Genomic DNA, 21,089 nt, shown 5'->3' with positions numbered 1-21,089 from the left:
CATAACTTTCATTTAGTTATGTATTATTTCATTGTATAGTAATTGATTCAATTTAATTAATTAATCAACCTATTTATCAGTGCAGGTCAAAAAGGGTACATTGTTAAAGGAGTATTTTGAGATACTAACGTGATAGCATCCTCCTGTTATATTATTTTTCACGGGATTTTTCAGCAGATATCCACAAAAGCCTTTATTCCCAAATTTTAGTTGAGTTCTATTTTGCTTTTGCTTTTGCGAATTATATCAGCATTTCATTGGCGAGAACAGCGCCTCTCATCCAGTTTCTATGAATTGTCGCGACCATTGGAATCACTGACCCTTTTAAAATAAACATTAGGCCTATGCATACAAATTGCATAATGCATTATGCCAGGGTCATTCTGGAGTGACCACTGCATATATCGGCTCTGCAGTTAGCTTCGTGTCAGCTTGTAGTGCAGCTAGCGATTATACATGTATTAACTCCAAAGCTTCAGGCTCGAGCATAATTATCATCTCCGGTATTTTGGTGGTAAGTATTTTATTGTGATAAAGAATAAGCTCATTTTGAACCATGATTTTGACCCTAGACCGTTGTTTTAGAGTATCGGATATATAGGCTGCATCTCCGTGATAATTTACATATATTCGTGTAGGCCTATATGTATTTTATATTATATAATATACTATCGCATATTACGAGTATCATGAGACCCCTTCATCTGTGGTGAGACATTTGGATTCAATTGCTTGAAGTAAATCCAGAACTAAATATATTCGTAGAGAATCCAGCAAATACAAATGTGTTTAAATCGTAATAAACGTGGTTTGGTCAAAGTGTTTATATAACATTTAAACCTGAGTTGTTTAAAAGTCATGAAAAATAAACATTTTGTATGAAAAACACCACAAGAGCATTTTAAAAATGTTATTGTAAAATATTTTGACATAATTTAAAACAAAATGTTTTTGTATGTTACTAAAACGTGGTAGCCCACATAACCCAATATTTAAACGGTTTGGGTAAAACGTGTTGTGTTTACTGGGAATTGAATTGAATTAAAGTTTGGATTGAAACAGATCATAATACGTTTAGATGTATATATGACATGCCAGCTGGTGCTTAATCTTCATTTACCAAAACAGGCATCTTTCTGTTCCGGCGTAATTAAATTATTTGACATGGCAACGCATCCTCGATGCAGACGATCTGTATTTACATGATATAATTTTTGTTAAGTGTTTTAAAAACACGTTTAATAAAGGACGTCAATGCAACTCAAATTCGGAATTTTATTTGAAAATATATTTCATAATAACTTGGAATAAGCGTATGTTTATTTTCAATTTATTTTAATAATCAGTCAAGTCTCTTCTTTGGTAAATTTGAGAAAAAATATTTGTAATTAAATGCTATCTACTGAAGACAGCGCAAGATACCATTTATAATAGTCTTATAATGCTATCTACAGGAGACAGCGCAAGATGCCATTTATAGGCCTAATAGTCTTATAATTAAATGCTATCTACTGAAGACAGCACAAGATACCATTTATAATAGTCTTATAATTAAATGCTATCTACTGAAGACAGCGCAAGATATCATTTATAATAGTCTTATAATTAAATGCTATCTACTGAAGACAGCGCAAGATGCCATAATTAAATGATATCTACTGGAGACAGCACAGATACCACTTATAATAGTCTTATAATTAAATGCTATCTACTGGAGACAACGCAAGATACCATTTATAATAGTCTTATAATTAAATGCTATCTACTGAAGACAGCGCAAGATACTATAGTATCATTTATAATAGTCTTATAATTAAATGCTATTTACTGGAGACAGCACAAGATGCCATTTATAATAGTCTTATAATTTAATGCTATCTACTGGAGACAGCGCAAGATGCCATTTATGATAGTCTTATAATTAAATGCTATCTACTGAAGACAGCGCAAGATGCCATAATTAAATGCTATCTACTGGAAACAGCACAAGATACCACTATAGTCTTATAATTAAATGCTATCTACTGGCGACAACGCAAGATACCATTTATAAAAAAAAAAAGAATTAAAAAAGCGCAGTGATTTATAGTGCGCTACGCACAGGCACAACGCCTAGACGTTGATCCACAAGCCTCAGCACACTTTACAGGTTGTCGCTGACCACTACGGCCCACATCATTCCATAAACCATTAAACAACAAATCAGGGACTTTGCTGCTTCAAGAGCGCACACCCTAGACATTCCACAATAACCTTCGCAACCAGGATCAGCTCCCCGAGTTTCGTACGGGTTACAAGGAGACAAATTAGCAGTGAGTTCCTTGTCCAGGGGAATTTCAAGCTAACTCAATTTTTCCACGAGAGCGTACTAGGCACCGCCAGGTTCGAACCACGCAACCTCTCGCACCATAGTCGAACGCCTTATCGTTTGAGCTAACTTGACTGCTATCATAATATTAGTCTTATAATTAAATGCTATCTACTGAAGACAGCGCAAGATGCCATAATTAAATGCTATCTACTGGAGACAGCACAAGATACCACTTATAATAGTCTTATAATTTTAATTACATTTAAAAATGCTATCTACTGGAGACAGCGCAAGATAGTGGATACCACTTATAATAGTCTTATAATTAAATGTTATCTACTGGAGACAGCACAAGATGCCATTTGTAATAGTCTTATAATTAAATGCTATCTACTGGAGACAGCACATGATGCCATTTATAATAATCTTATAATCAAATGCTATCTACTGGAGACAGCGCAAGATACCAGTTATAATAGTCTTATAATTAAATGCTATCTACTAAAGACAGCCCAAGATGCCATTTATAATAGTCTTATAATTAAATGCTATCTACTGAAGACAGCACAATATGCCACTTATAATAGTCTTATAATTAAATGCTATCTACTGAACACAACGCAAGATAGCATTTATAATAGTCTTATAATTAAATGCTATCTACTGAACACAACACAACATACCATTTATAATTGAATATCATCTACTGAAGAGAGCGTAAGATACCATTTATAATAAAATGACACTTTTTCACTTGAGGTATATATTTAAGGGCTTGTAGACATACTGTAACTCTAAGTCATTACTCTCAAAAATAGGTATAGGGTAAATTGGGGTAAATGGAACGGTGGGGTAAATGGAACGCTGAGAATACAATTCCCTCAATCAAGAAAAAAATTGGGCAACATCATACCGACTGTTCCATTTACCCCAACGCCATACGTTCTGGTTTCGTTTCATACCCCAAGCGTGGGTTTACTCGGTATTTGAGTGGAAGAAAATCTCAAATGTTGTCACTGACCTTGAAGTGGTGCTACGGTTCAGTGAACATTACTTAAATTTAAGGGTATTAATTCCTAAATATTTGAATGTTGTGCTGAGAGTTGTCTTACAATATTGGCAATATGTTTGTTTTCTACAATAACATAAATGTTTTAAACAATAAAATAGCAGATTTTAATGATGAAATTATGCAAATTAATATGCTAATTAGCTAATTAATTAGTTTGGTGTTCCATTTACCTTTACACACTGCAAAAACAAGTGTTTATATTTAAACACCATATTGTGTTTAATTAGAGCAACACTTAATAAACACATAATTCATGTTAATGGTCTAACACTAATGTTCATAAATTAACACTTGGTGTTATATTACAAACACTAATGTTTGTAATATAACACCAAGTGTTAATTTATGAACATTAGTGTTAGAAAAATTAACATTAGTGTTAGACCATTAACATGAATTATGTGTTTATTAAGTGTTGCTCTGATAAACACAATATGGTGTTTAAATATAAACACTTGTTTTTGCAGTGCACAACAGATCCACTTGGGGTAAATGGAACACGGTTGACTGACTTCAAATATATATAACATGTTAATATTTTTTTTACTAATTGGTTTAATTATTATGAAATTATATACTACAAATAACTAATTCATGTTAGATTAGGCCTCCTATTGATTTTTAAAAGTCTGAAAACCATTTTTTTCTGTTATGTACCGAGAGAAAGTGTTTTTTACGTGGTATTTTACCATGTTTATAAAAAAAACATGAAAACAAAATTATTTTTATTAATCTTTTATTTAGTCACAAAATATATGTTAAATAAAATATTCTGACGTCTTTTCAATGTAAATATAGCTATGAATATAGGCTCCTTGCAAGTAATGCCCCTTGTTCCAATTACCCAACCCACTGTTCCATTTACCCCAATTTGTTGGGGTAACTGGAACACCATGACCATGCATGTATTTGGACCGATACAAGAAACAAAGCCATAAAGTGGAGTTTATCTGTTAAAACAAGTTGTAAAAACACATTATCTACTTATTGAAACAAACAAAAATCATATATGGATACCCTCCTGACCACAGAAAGTGATTTATTGCTTAAGCGTTCCATTTACCCCAATTATTTATAAGTGTCTTTGATGTGTCATACAATTTAAAGGAAAGTGACCTGATATATTTGGAAAATCAAATTCTTTAAAACTTATGTATAACATAAAATGTTGTCACATTCATGCAATTATTCATTCTTTAATAAGGTCATGTTTCAAAAATATAAAAATTCAATCGTGATTTTACTATTATAACCATGGAAATAGCCCGGGGAAATAGTACCTATCAGTACTGCCATTTCTATTTGAAGACCTGAGCGCAAGAAGACCGCAAGTCCACTTGGCCCCTCAACATGTATACACTAAAGTTGTGTATATTTTCGTATAGTTTGGTAATGTTTTATACATGTTCAGGGGCCAAAACAAATCTTTCACAACCTTTCATGATGTTTTCACCCTGGAACATGTATTAAACATTACAAAACCCTAAGAAATTATACGTAACTTTAGTGTATACATGTTGAGGGGCCAAGTGGACTTGCGGTCTTCTTGCGCGCAGGTCTTCATTTTGAATTTATCTAATATTGACTTGAACCATTAGTATTTTGTTAAAATGAAATTGAACCATTACTAGTGGTGTATAAATAAAACAAATGTCCAAAAGCCTACGTAAAAATGTTTCCCCAAACCCTGGGGACCAAACACGCTCCTGAAAAGAACAAAACCCTTTTGCGTTCATACTTGGCAGGAGGTCGTTCCATACATAGGCTACACAATTTCAAACCAAGCGTAACGCTGCTATGGTCTACAGTAACGTTAATTATAATTATAATATAGAAGTGGATACGCATGGAAATATAATAGAGGTTTTAATTTTATTTATAGCATCCTAAGGCCGTATAAAATTAATGTTTTGGTTCTCGTCCCCTCCCTCTTCAATTTCTGGGATTTGTCAGATTTTTTTAGATTGGAATAATTTATTACAACTTCATAAATAAGTTTATTACAGAAAAAGGATCACTTACAAGGCCTCATCCTTTCCTTGAGCATTATTGGAAGAGATCAAAAACTACTGACAATACTCATTTTTACATTGAAACAAAAAAGAAGGAAAACCTCTCCTCATCAATTCATGAAAATCCTCTGGACGAGAACCAAAACATTAATTTTATACGGCCTAATTTGTAGCATGCCGTGCAAAAGACAATGTCTAAAAATAAATATTCTGGTGGTGGAGTAAACTCAAGTTGCAAGGTTAACCAAAAACAGGTAAGACAACCTTATAATTCAGTTTTACTTGAATGCGAGATGGGTGCACAGGTGTGTGTGAGTACCGGGGGGTGACGCGTGGGGGTGTATTGGGGGTGTTTGGGTGGGCAAGCCGCAGGAAATTTACATTCATTCATTCACACATTCGTTTGTTCGTTCGTTCATTTCATTCAAACATTCATTCATTCTTTGATTTATTCTTTGATTTATTATTGGATAATAATGCAGCGAAATTTTACATGGCGAAATGGAACAATAACAAGGTTTACAATTTCGATAGTAATGTACACTTTCCAGGCTAAGGTGCGCCATTCAACTTCAATTTCACAACAAACCGGAAATGGATTCGTGGGTGCGCACCTGTATATGTATACTTGGGTGGGGGTATGGGAAGGTATGTATAGTGGCATTTGTAAGTTATATTATTATGTGTGAGTTTTGTTAAGCAACCAGGTGTAAATTATTTTTTAATTTCTCTTTGCTCTCTTTTCAGATCAGACTAGAACTGATTGATGACTGCTCACCTCAGTGTACATCAAGCAACTTACGTTATACCATATATAACCATCGCAAATGTATAACCGAAAACTGGAGCAGTCTAGCTCAGTCGGGTCGACAGTGATATATAAAGCATAGTCTTGGTGCAGTGGTTCTTGAGTGTGTGATGCTTTCAAATGAGTGCCGTAGATATTAATATACGTCCGTCAGTCCGTCCGTCCGTCTACAACTTCTATTGTTGGCGCAAATACAATGCCACCTTGTACCATATTACGGACTGTTTGCCGTAAAAAAAAAAAATTGTTCTTCGCACTGAAAATGACTAGCATCTATGTACTTTTATTTATCTGTATTCTACCATTACTACGCTATCATTTACACTTTTCCAAAATGTACAAGAACCAGGGTGATGTTCATTTTGAAAAAGCTATCGATGTTAATCATGAGCGAAGAATCAGAGCTAATGCGTTTTTAAAGACAATAAATGCTTCTGATGTCAAACAAAAATATTTGATAAACTCTTCGACACTACGTTTTGTTATTGGAGTTATAACCACCGCCAGAAAGACGTCAAAATTAGATTATCGTTCACAAACGGAGTATCTAACACAGACTATGAGCCGTTTACATGATATTCTAAATAGGAGTCTTGCTCTCGATGACATCTTTTTATTTATTTGTAATGTTGATCCATCGCCAAATAATCACAAAGAAGCAACCCGTATGGCGTCTTATTTTCCTACCAAAACACGGCATTTTTCTTCCAAAAGAGAAGCAGACACTTTTCGACAGCAAAGCAGACACACGCGTGAAAAAGAAGATTACGCTTTCTGTCTGCAATCCGCTTTAGAACATAACTCAAAATATATTTTACTTCTTCAAGATGATGCTTACCCGCAGGAGAATTTTTACGATATATTGAATTATGTCCTGCAACATAAATTGGAAACGAGAATTCGACGAGGAGAGCTTGAAAGAGACCAAGGTGATTGGGCGTGGTTGAAATTAAATACCCCATACTACCGGAATGATTTTCATGGGGAACCTTTTACGATTTATCAATGGATAGCTTTAACAATATTTTTCGCTGGAGTCTTGGCTTTAATCGTATACATGTACCTCGAACTTGGACATATATCACAAAGTAGGTTGACAAGTACTAGTACTAGTAATTCAAAATGGCCGACAACGCATCTCACAGCGTATGCAGTGTTTCTAGTTTCATTTCCATTCATGTTTGCAGTCATCTGGATTACGGGTAGGCCATACTTTCTTAAAGCGCATGCAATTTCACACAATTTCTACACCTTAGAACCGGGAACATCGTGTTGTCTTGCCGCTGTTGTATATCCGAGTGAGAGAGTTCCGGATATTGTAAATTTTGTGATCAACGAAGCAACGAAAAAACCAAAAATCCCCCTAGATTGGGCGCTGGATGATTATCGACAGGACAATGGGTTGAAACAATACCTGCTGATACCAAACCTCTTTACACATATTGGATTGTATTCAACTTTGAACTTGAAATTTTATAAGAAGAGAGCATTTGCATATGAATATTTTAATGATTAGTTTGGTCTTAATAAGCAGAGATAGCCACAAACATACATCCCAGCAAACACAGAAACTTTTTTAGATTCTAACGTTTTTTACTTTACTTTACTCATAAAGGTTACCAGAAAACGTTTAAATGTCGAATCTATTAAAAGTTATAAAACATTTCCACAACATTTTTACAGTGTTTCAAAAAGGTTTCAGAAAACTTTGTTCATAATGTTATTAAAGTTGACACACGTTTTCATTAATGTTTGGCAGAAAATGTTTTACAACAATATTTAGACAACATTGCTTTAACATTTTGTGATATATCACTAATACGTGATAACTTTTTCTGGAAAACTGTTTTATAACGTTTTATCACGTTTTGTGTTTGCTGGGATACCTGTATCTTAAAATATATGCATTTTATGCCTTGTCCGGATCTGGAACGACTTTAGGAATATCATGCACGTGTATGGCGGAACCATGTGTGCCTTCTTTTCAATAGCAACATCACTACTTTTTAAAATTTAAACAAGAGGCTATGTACGGTACCGTCATAAGGAAAACGTATTGTCAACGTAGCGCTCCAGAGGTGCGAACATAACAAACATGTATATAAGTATCACAGCACACATGTAAGTACACAAGTGCTAATTTTGACAATAGCGGGATTTCGCGCACACGGTTTTGTTTTGTTTTTTTGTTTTGTTTTTGAAGACGACGTGTACGTGTATTAAACGGGAACGCGAAAAAGAAACCATCTTTTCATAGTCAGGATAAACTGCTATTGGAAAAGCTAAACTTATATTTTGAGTTCCTAACTTTGATGTTTGGGGTGCAGACAACACCATTCTTCGTATCACACAAGTTTGTTTCACGAAATAATGTAGACCGTAAAAGTTTTTAGTCTTACAATTTCGTCAAACTGCCTAATTTGTAATAGATATTCGCACAATGGCTTCCAACGGTAAGGTAGTATGGTATAATGTATACACCATATGTTGTTTTTGGAGCCGTCCAAATTCAGAGTAACGTACACGCCAAAGTATGAAGACTGAAGCGACATTATTTCCGCTTTTTGTTGAGACTGGTGCATACTAATCATTAAGGACAGGTCCAAGCGTCGTTTTGACACATTTTACATTAAATGAAGAACCGAATAAAGCACACGCATAATCAATATGTCGAGTATGTGCTATTGTTAATATTAAGCTTTTATATCATTGGTATATACATGAACTTTTGTATATACTTAAAACCATTTTAAGAATAGTAGTACCGGTAATGATATTCTAAAAATACATGTACGTACAGTTATATACAGTTAACAAACCCTCCCAACCCAACAATGACGTAGCTTGTTTGTATAAAACAAATGTGACACAATAGGCGAATCCATTTTCACGCATTCCTACACCTCAATGGCAGCCATTACTGGGTCCCCCCTTAGGTCTATTCCACCTAAAATGTGAAATGATGTGGCCTTGGCGGGGATATTAAACTGCATTCCATTACCCGTGTTACACGTAGACAAAAGAATGATGAAAGTTTACAACACAATACAATTCAACGTCGATTTTTAAAGGTCCGTAACCCGATCGACAGCATCATCCCCTGATTTTTTTCATTGTTGATGAGGTTTTGGTATCACATAATAGATACTATTTTTCTCATTACTATCCTGAAATTTGACGCTCCAAGTCAATGTATTTCCGGAGAAATCATGAAACACAGCGGTTTTTACAGGCTACCAGTTTGTAAATACTAAAATTACTTCGGATTTCTGGGCAGGGAATTAATTGCGAATCATCAGTCTCCTCAACAGCTACTTTGGTTTCGCGTCATACACATTCTGTGAAAAAAGCGAACCACACTAACTGCTGAGGAGACGGTGTGCCGTATTTAATTATAAAAATTCCACGGTGGACGTAGTGGGCCAATTAGCTCAATCGGTTAGCGCATTGTGCGTTACCCGAGGGGTACCCGGTTCAAGACCCGGTACGCGGAATCGGAAGGGTTTTTTTTCCTCTCCATTTTTAACCCAAACTTTTTTATATTCATTTGAAATGTGCATATTGCAAGGGAAATATATTTTGTTTCCTTTTTTTCTGAAACGGTACGAAAAAAAAAAAAACCCTAAATATTTTCCGTTCAATACGGGCCGGGCATTGCCCAGAATGCAATTCACGTATACCAAGGTATTGGGTTGCAAATTTGGCTATTTATTCACAGTTACGCTGAAAATGCTCTCGTTTTTTCACAAAGCAGCATAAAGGGGGCGATATTTGATATTATTATGTAATTTTAAAGACAATCCATATCCAAAACCAATAGGGTTACCCCCCTTTAAGCGGATTTAATCCACCCAATTGGGCAGTAACAACACCAGTTTGAATTCTGACCATCACTTGGCTCGTTGGATTCGTCTATAGCAAAGTGAGTCGAATGAGCGAACAGTGGATCACCGTTCCAGAGGACGGCATTCTAGATGATCAAGCTATTTGATAAGTGAGCAAAAGAGGGCGGCGTACAGGGCTAGTTAATGGTGCAGCGGAACACAAAATAATTCATGCGTATAACAAAGAGACGAATCCAGATTTGGCAGTTTGTCAAACCTTACTATACGATATTAAGCAAAATAAGTTTTTGATCACAAGCTTCTGATTGCGGACATTCGGATATCACTGGCAAGTTAAACCGAAAATTGGGATTGACGTTTGCACATCAGAAACTCAATCGTAGCTCCGCCCAGGATCACCGAGCTTCTGAAACGGACCAATACAAAAGTTTGATTGAAATGATATCAAAGAAGGCGGCAGTTGATGATCGATTCTCATCTAGCATAAATAGAATAGAAAATAAGAACATATCATATTATCTGCCCCTTGTACCAGGGAAGTTCCGAGACAAGAAATCACTCTCTTAATCAGTTTTTTGTACAAGTTTTGTATTAAACCAACAAGATTGGAATATACTTAAGGCATGTGACATGCCTTAAGTTTCTTTTTGGTACGCACAAGTAAGTGGCTGGGTATAAGAATTGGCATCGAAACGAAGCTACGAGCAAAAGAACATTGACCATGTATAATCTTGGACGATTTCGGATGATCGTATTAATATAGTTATTGTACAAAACAGGTTCGTATGAAATGGTGATTTTAGCGCCTTACATGCAAAATTAAAGTGTGCTATGGTCCGGGCCGTAGCAACTTCTGCAGGCACAGTCTTGTACAATCTCCACCAGTTTATCTACGTACGGGACGTTGTCAATGGTGCATTCCAGCGGAATCTGTAAGAAATCAAACCCGGAAACAATGGTTAAAATTTGATTAGGCTTTACAACACTGTAGTGAGAAGGCATGTTTAATTCAGACTTACTGGAGAAAAGCTATAAATAGGGAATTATCCCACATTGTACAACGCGTATGGGCGTCACTCCCATCCGGGGGCAGGCGGGACGTGCCCCCCCCCTCCACTTTTCGGCAAAATGACCCAAATTTTGCTCTTTTCAGCCACTTTTTGATAAATCAGGCCGTTTGACCCCAGCCCCCCCACACACACACATATTTCAAGCCGAATTGACGCTAGTTACAGGTGACGGTGATGTGTGTTGTAATACCCTATAGATGTTTGGTACGTTCGCACTTCTGGAGCGCTACGTTGACGATACGTTTTCCTTAGGAGTTGGATCCGTATTATAACGTTTCATGGGATCTCATTGGATGCACATATCACATCCATAGTAGAAAGTGTCTAAAGTTTGTTCAGCTTATAATAGGCGAAATAAGACTCACAACGTCCGTGTATTAATATAAAATATCGTGCACCCATTTGGGCGCAGCTAGACCTTTTTCCCAGACGTACACTTTTGAAATTTAACGTCGATAAGTTTCGATAGGAAAGGTAACGATGGATCTCATTGTTCAACAATTAATTATGTTGATTGATGGTCAGATGAAGATATGAGGAAGATGTGCATTTCTTCAATTATCGTTCTCTCATTACCTTGCCTATCCAAGAAGACGCTATACAAAAGACGCAAAGTAGTGTGAAATCGTTCAAATCGTTTCGTTATGATTATGTCAGAATGCCGAATAGCGATTCGTGTGTTTGTTAAAATCACGTTATACGCTTGACTTATCTTAGAGAATAGGGATCACCAGAGGGCAGCATATCAATTATTTGACAGTGAAACATATGTATCGGCAGCGGCATCGAGGGTTAGTTGATTTTCGTCGGATCAATTTAATAAGAGAATTCATGCGTAATCTGCTTTTAACAAACAGCCGAATCGCTATTCGGCATTTTACCAAAATCATAACAATTACGTATGTTACCTGCCAAGACACTGTTCAATCCAATATATTTGTACATACACCCTGCACACACAATTAAGGGGACTCGATCTTTTGTGCATAATTATAGAGGGCCAGGGGATTCACTCTATCATTAAAAAAATTATTTGAAGAAGTCAAAGAGCCCTGTAATAAAAACTGTAGTGTAATTCACGCCAGATACAATTTCTTTATACGACAAAAATAAATTTTTGTAATCGATCAAAAAACAAACGTTTTATATCAATTTTAAATTTAGCCTGAATCCGTAAATATGGTACCTCTCGCCCTTTTTTAGGTCAAGGCTATTTTTACCATTATGCAGCGAACCATTGTTGAAGCTATTTCACATACATGTACAAAACATTCTAGAGAAAGAATGAGGACATATAGTGTTGAAATATCTTTTGTTGATTTCGAATGATAATGTCATGAAGTCGTAAATTTTAAGGTCAAATTCCTAAAACCAAAACAAAACATTGCGACGCAGATAATTCCCGACTTACGCAATTTCATCATCACATCAGTGTCTTTATTATTTGTTTGAAACCCAAACGTTCGTGCTATTTATGCATAAAACGGCTAATCTATCTTTACAAAACGCGTCTTTTTTTTAGTAAACAAAAGGCTAAAGATGGCATTATGAGATTTATCTTTTATCATTACACTCATCTGCTCAACTGCCACGGTGGCCGAGCGGTAAAGCGCTAGACGCGTAATCGAAGGAAGTTTAGAATCGCTGGTTCGAGTCCCAACGAAGCCTGTGGAAACTTTTTTTTCTTCAAAATTCATGATCGCATTCCGAAATGAGTCACTTGTCGGTAAATCATGTATCGTATCCTTAAGTGATTTTGCCACCCTTTACAGTCAATATAATATAAAGGTACGGTTTACGATGTACCCAGAATCGTCAGTATGTGAAAGTGAAAACTAGGTACCAGCAAACAGTGTAGTACTCGGCAGTAGCGTAGCCAGAGGGGGGGCAGGGGGCAGAGTGCCCCCTGACAAAAAATGAAAGAAAAAGTGCCCTCTGACAAAAAAATGAAAGAGAAAATCAGGGGAGGGCAAAGGAAAAGAAAAAGGGCAAGGAGCCCCTTTTATAGCAAAATTCAGGGCCAAAATAGTGTAAAATACAAAATTTTTGCGCGCTATGCGCGCACATTGTAACAATAAAGCCCTTTTTTAGCCGGATAATGGGCGAAAATAGTGTAAAATACTATTTTTTCGCCCTACGCGCGCACATCATCCCAATAAGGCCCTTTTCGGGAAGCTCGAAAACATACAGTCTCTATGTATTGTATGATGCAACTGCAATTGTTTTCGTCTGTGCCCCCAAAATTTTATTTTGCCCCCCCTGACCAAGAAAGCTGGCTACGCCCCTGGTACTAGGCCAATACTGGGCCAATAAAGTCCAATACTGGACACCAGTATTGGGTCGATTAATGTTTGCACACCGGCGTTGAATTGGGCCAGTACTGGTGTTAAGCTGGACAAATTTATATTTTCTGGCTGAATATGCCGCAATGTGTGGGTAAAAGAGTGGGAGTCATGAAAGAGTCCCGGAAAGAGTAAGACAGAAAGGGGGGAAAGAGAGAGCAAGCTTCAAATGGTAATTTTTACTTGTCCAGTTTACAACCAATACTGGCCCAGTCCGACGCCGGTGTGCAAAAATAAATTGGCCCAATTACGGGATCCAGTATTGGCCCAGTACGTATGTACGTATAATGGGATGTGAGTGGCTTACCTTCTGCCAGGTGGCCCTGCTAGGTTGGCAGCTATCACAGTATTGCAGTTCAGCTGTAGTTTCTTCTGGTAATGTTCGAGGGATGCTGTAACTATAACATTGGCCCAAACAAATCTGTATTGCAAACATTCACATAATTTACGAGTCAATCAAGAAAACAAATCACACACAAAAACAAGAATAAGAACTCGGGCAAGATTTTAGAAAATATGTAGGCCCCCTAATAGGATTGTGATTAAGGGTTAGAGTTAGAATTCAGAGGTAAGGGTTTCCTTGAATATTGATAGTATAATGAATTATTTAATGTCTGTATAATTTGATTAGGTGATTGCTTGATCACTTGTTTAAAAGTTATTGATAGATTGGTGATACATTGTTTAGTTGAGTGATCGATTAATTTATTGATTGATTTATCACTGAAACAATGAATTATTTTGTGGATCTTTCTTCGAAGTTGGTGATAATCTATACAGTGCATCCTGTATATGAATGCCAACCACCCTTATTGATTGATTGATTAACCGATTGATCGATCGGCCGATGATTGATTGATTGATTGATTGATTGATATATTTATTGATATATTTATTTATTGATTGATTATTAATTGATTAATTGATTGATTGATTGATTGGTTAGTTGGTTGGTTGGTTGATTGATTGATTGATTGATTGATTGATTGATTGATTGATTGATTGATTGATTGATTGTACTTACCAAGTTACTAATTGTCTTGGCAGTGCATCCTGGATGATCGATCACTTGTCGAATAGATCTTGGTTCACACCATGATTTTTTATCAGAAAACATGGGCAAACTGCTCACTGTTCTGCCGCGCTCTCCTTGATCAGGCTCTGTATTTCCATGGTTACGATCCGCGTTACCGTGGTTACGACGCTGATGGTTTTTACTACGTCCTTTTGCGGAAGCACTATTTACTCCAATGATGCAGATAATGCCCAAGATTATGATACAAAGAACCCGTTTATCCATTTTGCCGCTTCTGAAATTATAATTTGAGGGAAAAACAAAACTGATTTTGTTTCTTGTGTGTTTGACATAACACAGCTGAATATACAATATAGATATAACGTTTCCACGCTCGGGGTGATCGGGTTAACTCTCAGAACTTTGGTTAATTTTCTTCCCGGCATGCATTGTGGAAGTTGCAAAAACATTCAAAAAAATAACTTTTTTCATAGGCCTAAACATAAAATATAATGGGCTTGAAAAACCGCAAAATATTACAGCATTTAAAAATAAGTTGGTATAAAACTAAGATAGATTATTAATTAATACAATACAACACAAAGAGCATTTGCGCCATTTCCAAAAGGCTCAGAGCGCTTACAAAATAAAAACTTAGGTGCATGAAAAATATAAATATACAATACAAATTACGGAAGCAAATGAGTTTTCAGAGCTTTTTTGAACATATTTGTAGATGAAGATTGTCTAATAGCTTATTCCACTCTTTTGATGCAGAAACTGTTAAAGGTCTATCACCAGCTAATACTCTAGTGATGGGATATAGAAATTAAATTGTAGCACAGAAAAGGATCGGATCACAGACCTTATAGAAAGTCGCGCAAGGCATGTTGGGAGCAGCATTACCATCCCTTTTGGTACGCTTGATTCTCACGTCGACTTTAATTCTACTCTCATCATTTAATGCAAAGTTCACATCCCCCAACTTTTCCCATTAGCGTTTCTCGTATAGTTAGAGATACTGGGTACCATATGGCTTTAACCTGACCCGCCTTTTCAATGCAAAGTTCAGTTGCGTGTTATAAATTTGCGTGGATAGCATAGTTCGTCATCACGAAGATCCGTGAATATTCTGATGATGTCATCTATAAAGTTATCTGTGATATTGAACTTATCAATGAGTTTACTATATAAGTAGGATTTGGATGGGTTAAACCGTTAACCCAGCAAGAAAACGTAATGTGCAAAACCGTCATCATGGTCATGATACTTTTCATATACGCATGGTCATCGAATGTATAACATACAAACATACCCACCAAACAAACAAACAAACAGCCCAACATACTTTATAGGCCTATATATGAAATCATACAGGCGCAGTACCCTATAGCTAGTCTACATCTATAGAATATTTTCTTAGGGCCAAAAGTGATGATACAAGTCACATAAAAGGCAATTTGTCGTCAGTTTATGAAGAAAAGAAATCGGGAATGAAAGAGCTTCGGAGATGTGCAATTAATTTGAAATAATTACTTCGGTATTGTCGGCAAACAAGAGTAGGAATTAATCTTTTCCACAGGCATGACAGGAGAAGTCCTTTTCAGAGGAATTCAGTATAGTGACTGCCATCTTCATGGCTCTGAAGATGACACTCGCTAGAACCTGTGTTAGTTAATATCTGCAGATAGCACTCGCTAGGATTCCGAAAGCTCAGGTGTCTGAAAAGGACTTCCCCTGTAAAGATTATATCCTACTCAGGAAATGTGAAAGTTCTACTGAAACAAATGAAATTTGGATTATAATGTATATTCCTATGCCCCGGCTAGACCTATAAGATATACACCATCATGGACGTCAATCCCGCGTATCCCCTCTATCACCTTTTCGCAAAATGACCCATTTTTTGTTCTTTTCGGCCATTTTTTAAACAATTTTGGCCGATTGTCCACACACACATTTCAAGCCGGATTGGCACTAATGTACACCACTAAGTTAGATCTTGCCTGATTATTCGAGTGTTTGAACAAACCTTTTTTAAATATATTTTGTAAAACAAATAATTATCCACGGTCTTCGAAATCCACCAGGATAATTAATATCACTTTAAGAGGCACTTACCTGTTTGTTGAGATGTGAACTAAAGCAGCATACAGAGGTTGATTTTCTCTCAGATTCAGATATCTCGGTATAGGTTATAGTGTATCATAAATATATGCCTCATATTTCTAACAAAAAACAAACATCACTGCACACTCAACAATTTGTTAGTTTTCTTTATCCCTGCAATTGTTGTAATAAAAGAAAATACATTCCTCAGTTCTTTAATAATACAAATGTCACTTCCGTTAAAGGCGATTACAATCTGCTTGTTCAAATCTGGTATTTCATGACATTTGGCCACACATTTGGCGATAAAAAAAAGGGGACTTATGCTGATGACTTTATTCAATCATTAAAATTCCTGAGGCTTACACGATATACCTTAATCCGGCATGTAATCCGCCAAATCCGAGGTTTATCCGTTAACCGTTAGCCGATTAACATAATCCTATGCACGCATGCGTGAGGAGAGGTAAAGTTTAGACCTTTGAAAGATTTTTCATTATTTCGCAGAATTTTCCATAAGGATATCAATAAATCGTGAATTACTGTTAAGAAAGATTACACCAGTTTATAAATATCAAACGATTCGAGCGATTAATCGGAGTATAAGGATTATTCTTTAGCATTATGATGATTAGGGATACACAATTAGACTTCGGGGAGGCAGCAGCATTCGCAAGGGGTGGCACGCTCAGTTTTGCCATACAGTTAAGGGAAACGAATGACAGAGATCCCCACTTGGCGTAACTGGGGAGCCAAGGTGCCCCCCGACACAAAAAAAAACAGGGAAGAAGAAGAAGAAAAAGTAGGGAAGGGGAAAAAGGGAAGGAGAGAAAAGAGGGACGAAAAGGGGAAGGGAGAAGAGAAAAAGGGAAAGAAAGAAGAGGGAAGAAGAGAAAGGGAAGGGAGAAGAAAAAAGGAAAGAAAAAGTGGGAAGAAAAGGATGACTGTTGTACAAATTTTAGTGCAGCTTCAAATCTATACTACTTTCATTGTGAAATTTGTACTCTAATTTGCCAAAAACAAGGAGCTTCAGGGGGCTCCGAACCCCTTGAATCCCCGACGGGGCTTTGCCCCTGGACCCCACCATACCAGGGGCCCTAAGGCGGGCCCTTGGACCCCACACGTACCGTTTAATGCTTCGCGGCAAGCGATATAGCTCGCACATAAATACTATAACTTTTGATCAGGATTTGGGAAATGTTTAAATGTTGCCCCCCCCCCCCCGGAAGGTCAGGTATGGTTACGCCCCTGACCAATTATGAACAGGGAGTGCAATAGGCAGTATAGTAATACGGTTAGATGTATTTAATAATAAAAGAATGAAAATATTGGAAGAGAATTTCCCTCAGCAAACACAAAACGTTTCACAAAATATCAGGCTCGTAACCAGGATTTGGGGAGGGGGGGGGGTTGATTTATAAAAAAAGTGGACTGCGAGCTGATTTTGAAAAGTGGACCGTTTTGTAAAAAAAAAAAAGTTGACCGTATAGCTCTCCCCTTCTCTACTTACGGGGCCTGCAGAAAACCTTTAAGGGTCGGGTAACGTTTTTTGAACCGTTTTATACTCTTTATTGAAATATCATTCAAAAAACACATTTTTTTAATTTGATGTAAAACATGTTAACATAATGTTATTAAATGTTGACAAAAATGATTTTAAATACATTTCACCAGTCACACTTTGACAACATTTAAAAATGTTGTTGAGGTGTTTTTTCTACCTACATTTGGCTGTTTTTGCTACCCATAAGTATACCAATCCAAAATTTGCCCTAATTGGGCGCTTTTAAGGGCACTTTTGCCAAAATGCTTCCAATTGGGCGCATTAGTCTCCACTAAAAACTCACCCATCGATATACCAAAATCGCTGAAAAATACCCCAAACCGTGGCACATCCTCGTATACCTTCATCAACCAGGGAGAACCCTGCAGTCAGAATTCAGAACCCCGAAAAGCAGCATCTTGTACAGGGTGTCCCTCTTTTTCGCCTATTTCTGAAAAGTTGAATATACTTTGGTTTGTAAAGAAACCTTTAATTGTTAGCTTTAATAAACCAAAGCAATTATTTCAATCGGCTCACAATTTTTGAAGATGTGTCCTTTTAAAGACAAGTAGGCCTACCCGTTTTTCACTCTGTCCACGGATAGCAAACAGAGTGGTTGGGATGGGTCATGCTGTGGAATGGCCTGCACGATCACCAGACCTCACACCACTTGATTTCTTCATTTGTGGCAAAATCCAAGATCTTTGCAAACGTATTACTGCTATATTCGCAAGTATGCCTATCCGGCGCACAAGGTTGGTACGCAACGCAATTGATGCGGGCTGAAACCCGTATTCGTCAAGGAGGCAACCAGGTAGAGGGCAGAGCAGCACAGTAAACTCACTCCAAAGATAAACTAAACATCCCCTTTCAGGACACCTTTTATTCCAAAAAGAGAAATGACTTATGTTGTCAATAAAATGAAAGCAAGACACAATAAAGTAAGAAAGACAAAATCCATAACCCATAAGCCCACCGGTAAAGCCCATTCCCTAAACTAAATCAAGGAATGTTTTATATTCATGCATGGTAAATTGGTATATGCACTTTTCAATCTTTGAAGTAGCCAAACCTCCTCCGTGGACAGAGTGAAAAAAGGATACATTTCTTTAAAAGGGCATATCTTCAAAAGTTATGAGCCTATTGAAATAATTGTTTCGGTTTATTAAAGCTAACGGGTAAAGGCTTCTTTACATACCAACATATACTTGATCTACTTTTCTGAAATAGGAGAAATAGAGGGCGCAATGAGGGGCCTCTTTTGTTTTGGGACACCCTGCACGTAAATTCAAAACGTCGTAGGGCGAAAGTCAACCCGATGAGTGGCAATCGACATCGGAATTTAAAGCATCGAGGGATGAAAGCCAAAAACCCCGAAGAGCCGAAAGATCATCGGGACGATAGGGTCCTTTAAGGACAGAATAGGATCGCCTGCTTCAACAAAATGGCAATTGGACTAAGACAAACGACTTCTAAACATAAACCTAACCCCTAACCTCTAACCCCGACCCTAATTTACATATGGTGATCCAGGCCCGTACGCAGGATTTTTTTTTGGTGCTGATTTGGAAAAAGTGGACCTTTTTTTCGGGGGGCGATTTTGTGAAAAGTGGACTTTTTGGACCTATTTTGAACAAAAAAGCGTAAAAAACCTGATTTTTTGCTCGCGGGGTACGGCCGCACCCCCACCCCCTGCGTACGGGCCTGTTGTGATCGGTTTCTGTCTTATACCACATGCCCTGGACGAAATTATGGACTTGGACAAAATGGGCTTGGAACAAGTGATCTGCCGGGCACTCATAGTCATGTACCTGTACTCATTAGGCCCCCTTGAACATTGAAGTCGAATATGCCTGATTACCCCCACCCCCCCCCTTTTTTTTTAAAGTCATATCCAATTACCCCTTTTTTTGCAGAATTTTATCATCAAAATGCCATAAAATAATGCGGAACCTCTTCTTATTTCAGGACATTTTTGAACAATTAGTTTTCACGAGATAAACCGAGTTTTTTTGCTTGTTGTATTCTATGTTTAGCTATGTTTAACAGAGTTTTGTTTTTGGTAACTATAAGTATCGATTGATAAAACACGGTTTATCAAAACTATGTAGCTAGTCATAGTAGTCCGGTGCATGGCAAAGCAAGGTAGGCTGGTTTTGCCAGTTTAAGAGCTTCTTTGTTGATTATTATTTGTCTACGGAGTACGGATGGTGCAAAGAAAATTTCGAAGGGTGTAAAATTTGTCACCCTATGGGTAATACGAGATATTCAAAGTAAAAGTTTACACAAGGGTTTATATGTCGTTTGATACTAAGTTTCTAGAAAAAAAACCCGCAGTGATCACTGGTGATTAGGGACCGTTCACATACACTTGTTAGGGGTGGAGGGCCTGATGCAAAAAAAATTTATCGCGAAATTTTAGGTCCCCCCTTTACAGACCCCCTTAACAAGTGTTTGTGAACGGTCCCTTAGTGCGTTACACACAAGCAACGGAACGCCTATAGACGTTGATCCACAAACCTCATCAGCACACTTTACACTTTAGTAATATAAAGTTTATCTAAAAACAAGGTTTATCAGCTGATCACAGTTTTTCAATGATAAACAAAGTTTTTCGTCGACTTTGTTGTGTATTTTCCAGTTAAAGTGTTTTTCTTTCATATTCATTGGTCTACGGGTGGCCTACAAAATAAAATTTCGAGGGGTGTCAACTGTCAAATTGTCACCCCTTAGTAATTCGAGATATAAGGTCAAAGTTTATACAGGGACTTAGGGAGCAATCGTTATTTATGACAGAGGGGAATGGGAAAATTTAGGGGGGAACACGAAATTTTTTTTGGGTCTTTAGGGGGAACCTGAAATTTTTAGTTGAACCAGGAGGGGGGATTGTTAAATTTTAAATGGAGAAAATTGGGAAAACAAGGGGGAACGCGAAAATTTTGAGCGGACGCGAGGGGAACGC

The 21,089-nt window shown here is 37.0% G+C and overlaps 2 protein-coding genes across 2 annotated transcripts; one reads left to right on the top strand and one right to left on the bottom strand.

Moving 5' to 3' along the window:
• The first annotated feature begins 223 nt into the window (after positions 1-223).
• Positions 224-7,777, top strand: LOC140167174 (post-GPI attachment to proteins factor 4-like). Its single transcript, XM_072190543.1, has 2 exons — positions 224-514; positions 6,143-7,777. The coding sequence occupies exon 2, from the start codon at positions 6,400-6,402 to the stop codon at positions 7,717-7,719; it is 1,320 nt and encodes a 439-aa protein (XP_072046644.1). The 5' UTR covers positions 224-514; positions 6,143-6,399; the 3' UTR covers positions 7,720-7,777.
• Positions 7,778-9,795: 2,018 nt separating this feature from the next.
• On the bottom strand, positions 9,796-16,784 carry LOC140167922 (neuroblastoma suppressor of tumorigenicity 1-like). The gene is made up of 4 exons (XM_072191212.1): positions 16,597-16,784; positions 14,485-14,770; positions 13,768-13,881; positions 9,796-10,978 (listed from the first exon to the last, which is right to left on the bottom strand). The coding sequence occupies exons 2-4, from the start codon at positions 14,758-14,760 to the stop codon at positions 10,868-10,870; spliced, it is 501 nt and encodes a 166-aa protein (XP_072047313.1). The 5' UTR covers positions 14,761-14,770; positions 16,597-16,784; the 3' UTR covers positions 9,796-10,867.
• Positions 16,785-21,089: the final 4,305 nt, after the last annotated feature.

The sequence above is a fragment of the Amphiura filiformis genome, chromosome 13, assembly GCF_039555335.1.
Source record: "Amphiura filiformis chromosome 13, Afil_fr2py, whole genome shotgun sequence".
Taxonomy (NCBI): domain Eukaryota; kingdom Metazoa; phylum Echinodermata; class Ophiuroidea; order Amphilepidida; family Amphiuridae; genus Amphiura; species Amphiura filiformis.
This window is presented reverse-complemented; position numbering and strand designations above follow the sequence as displayed.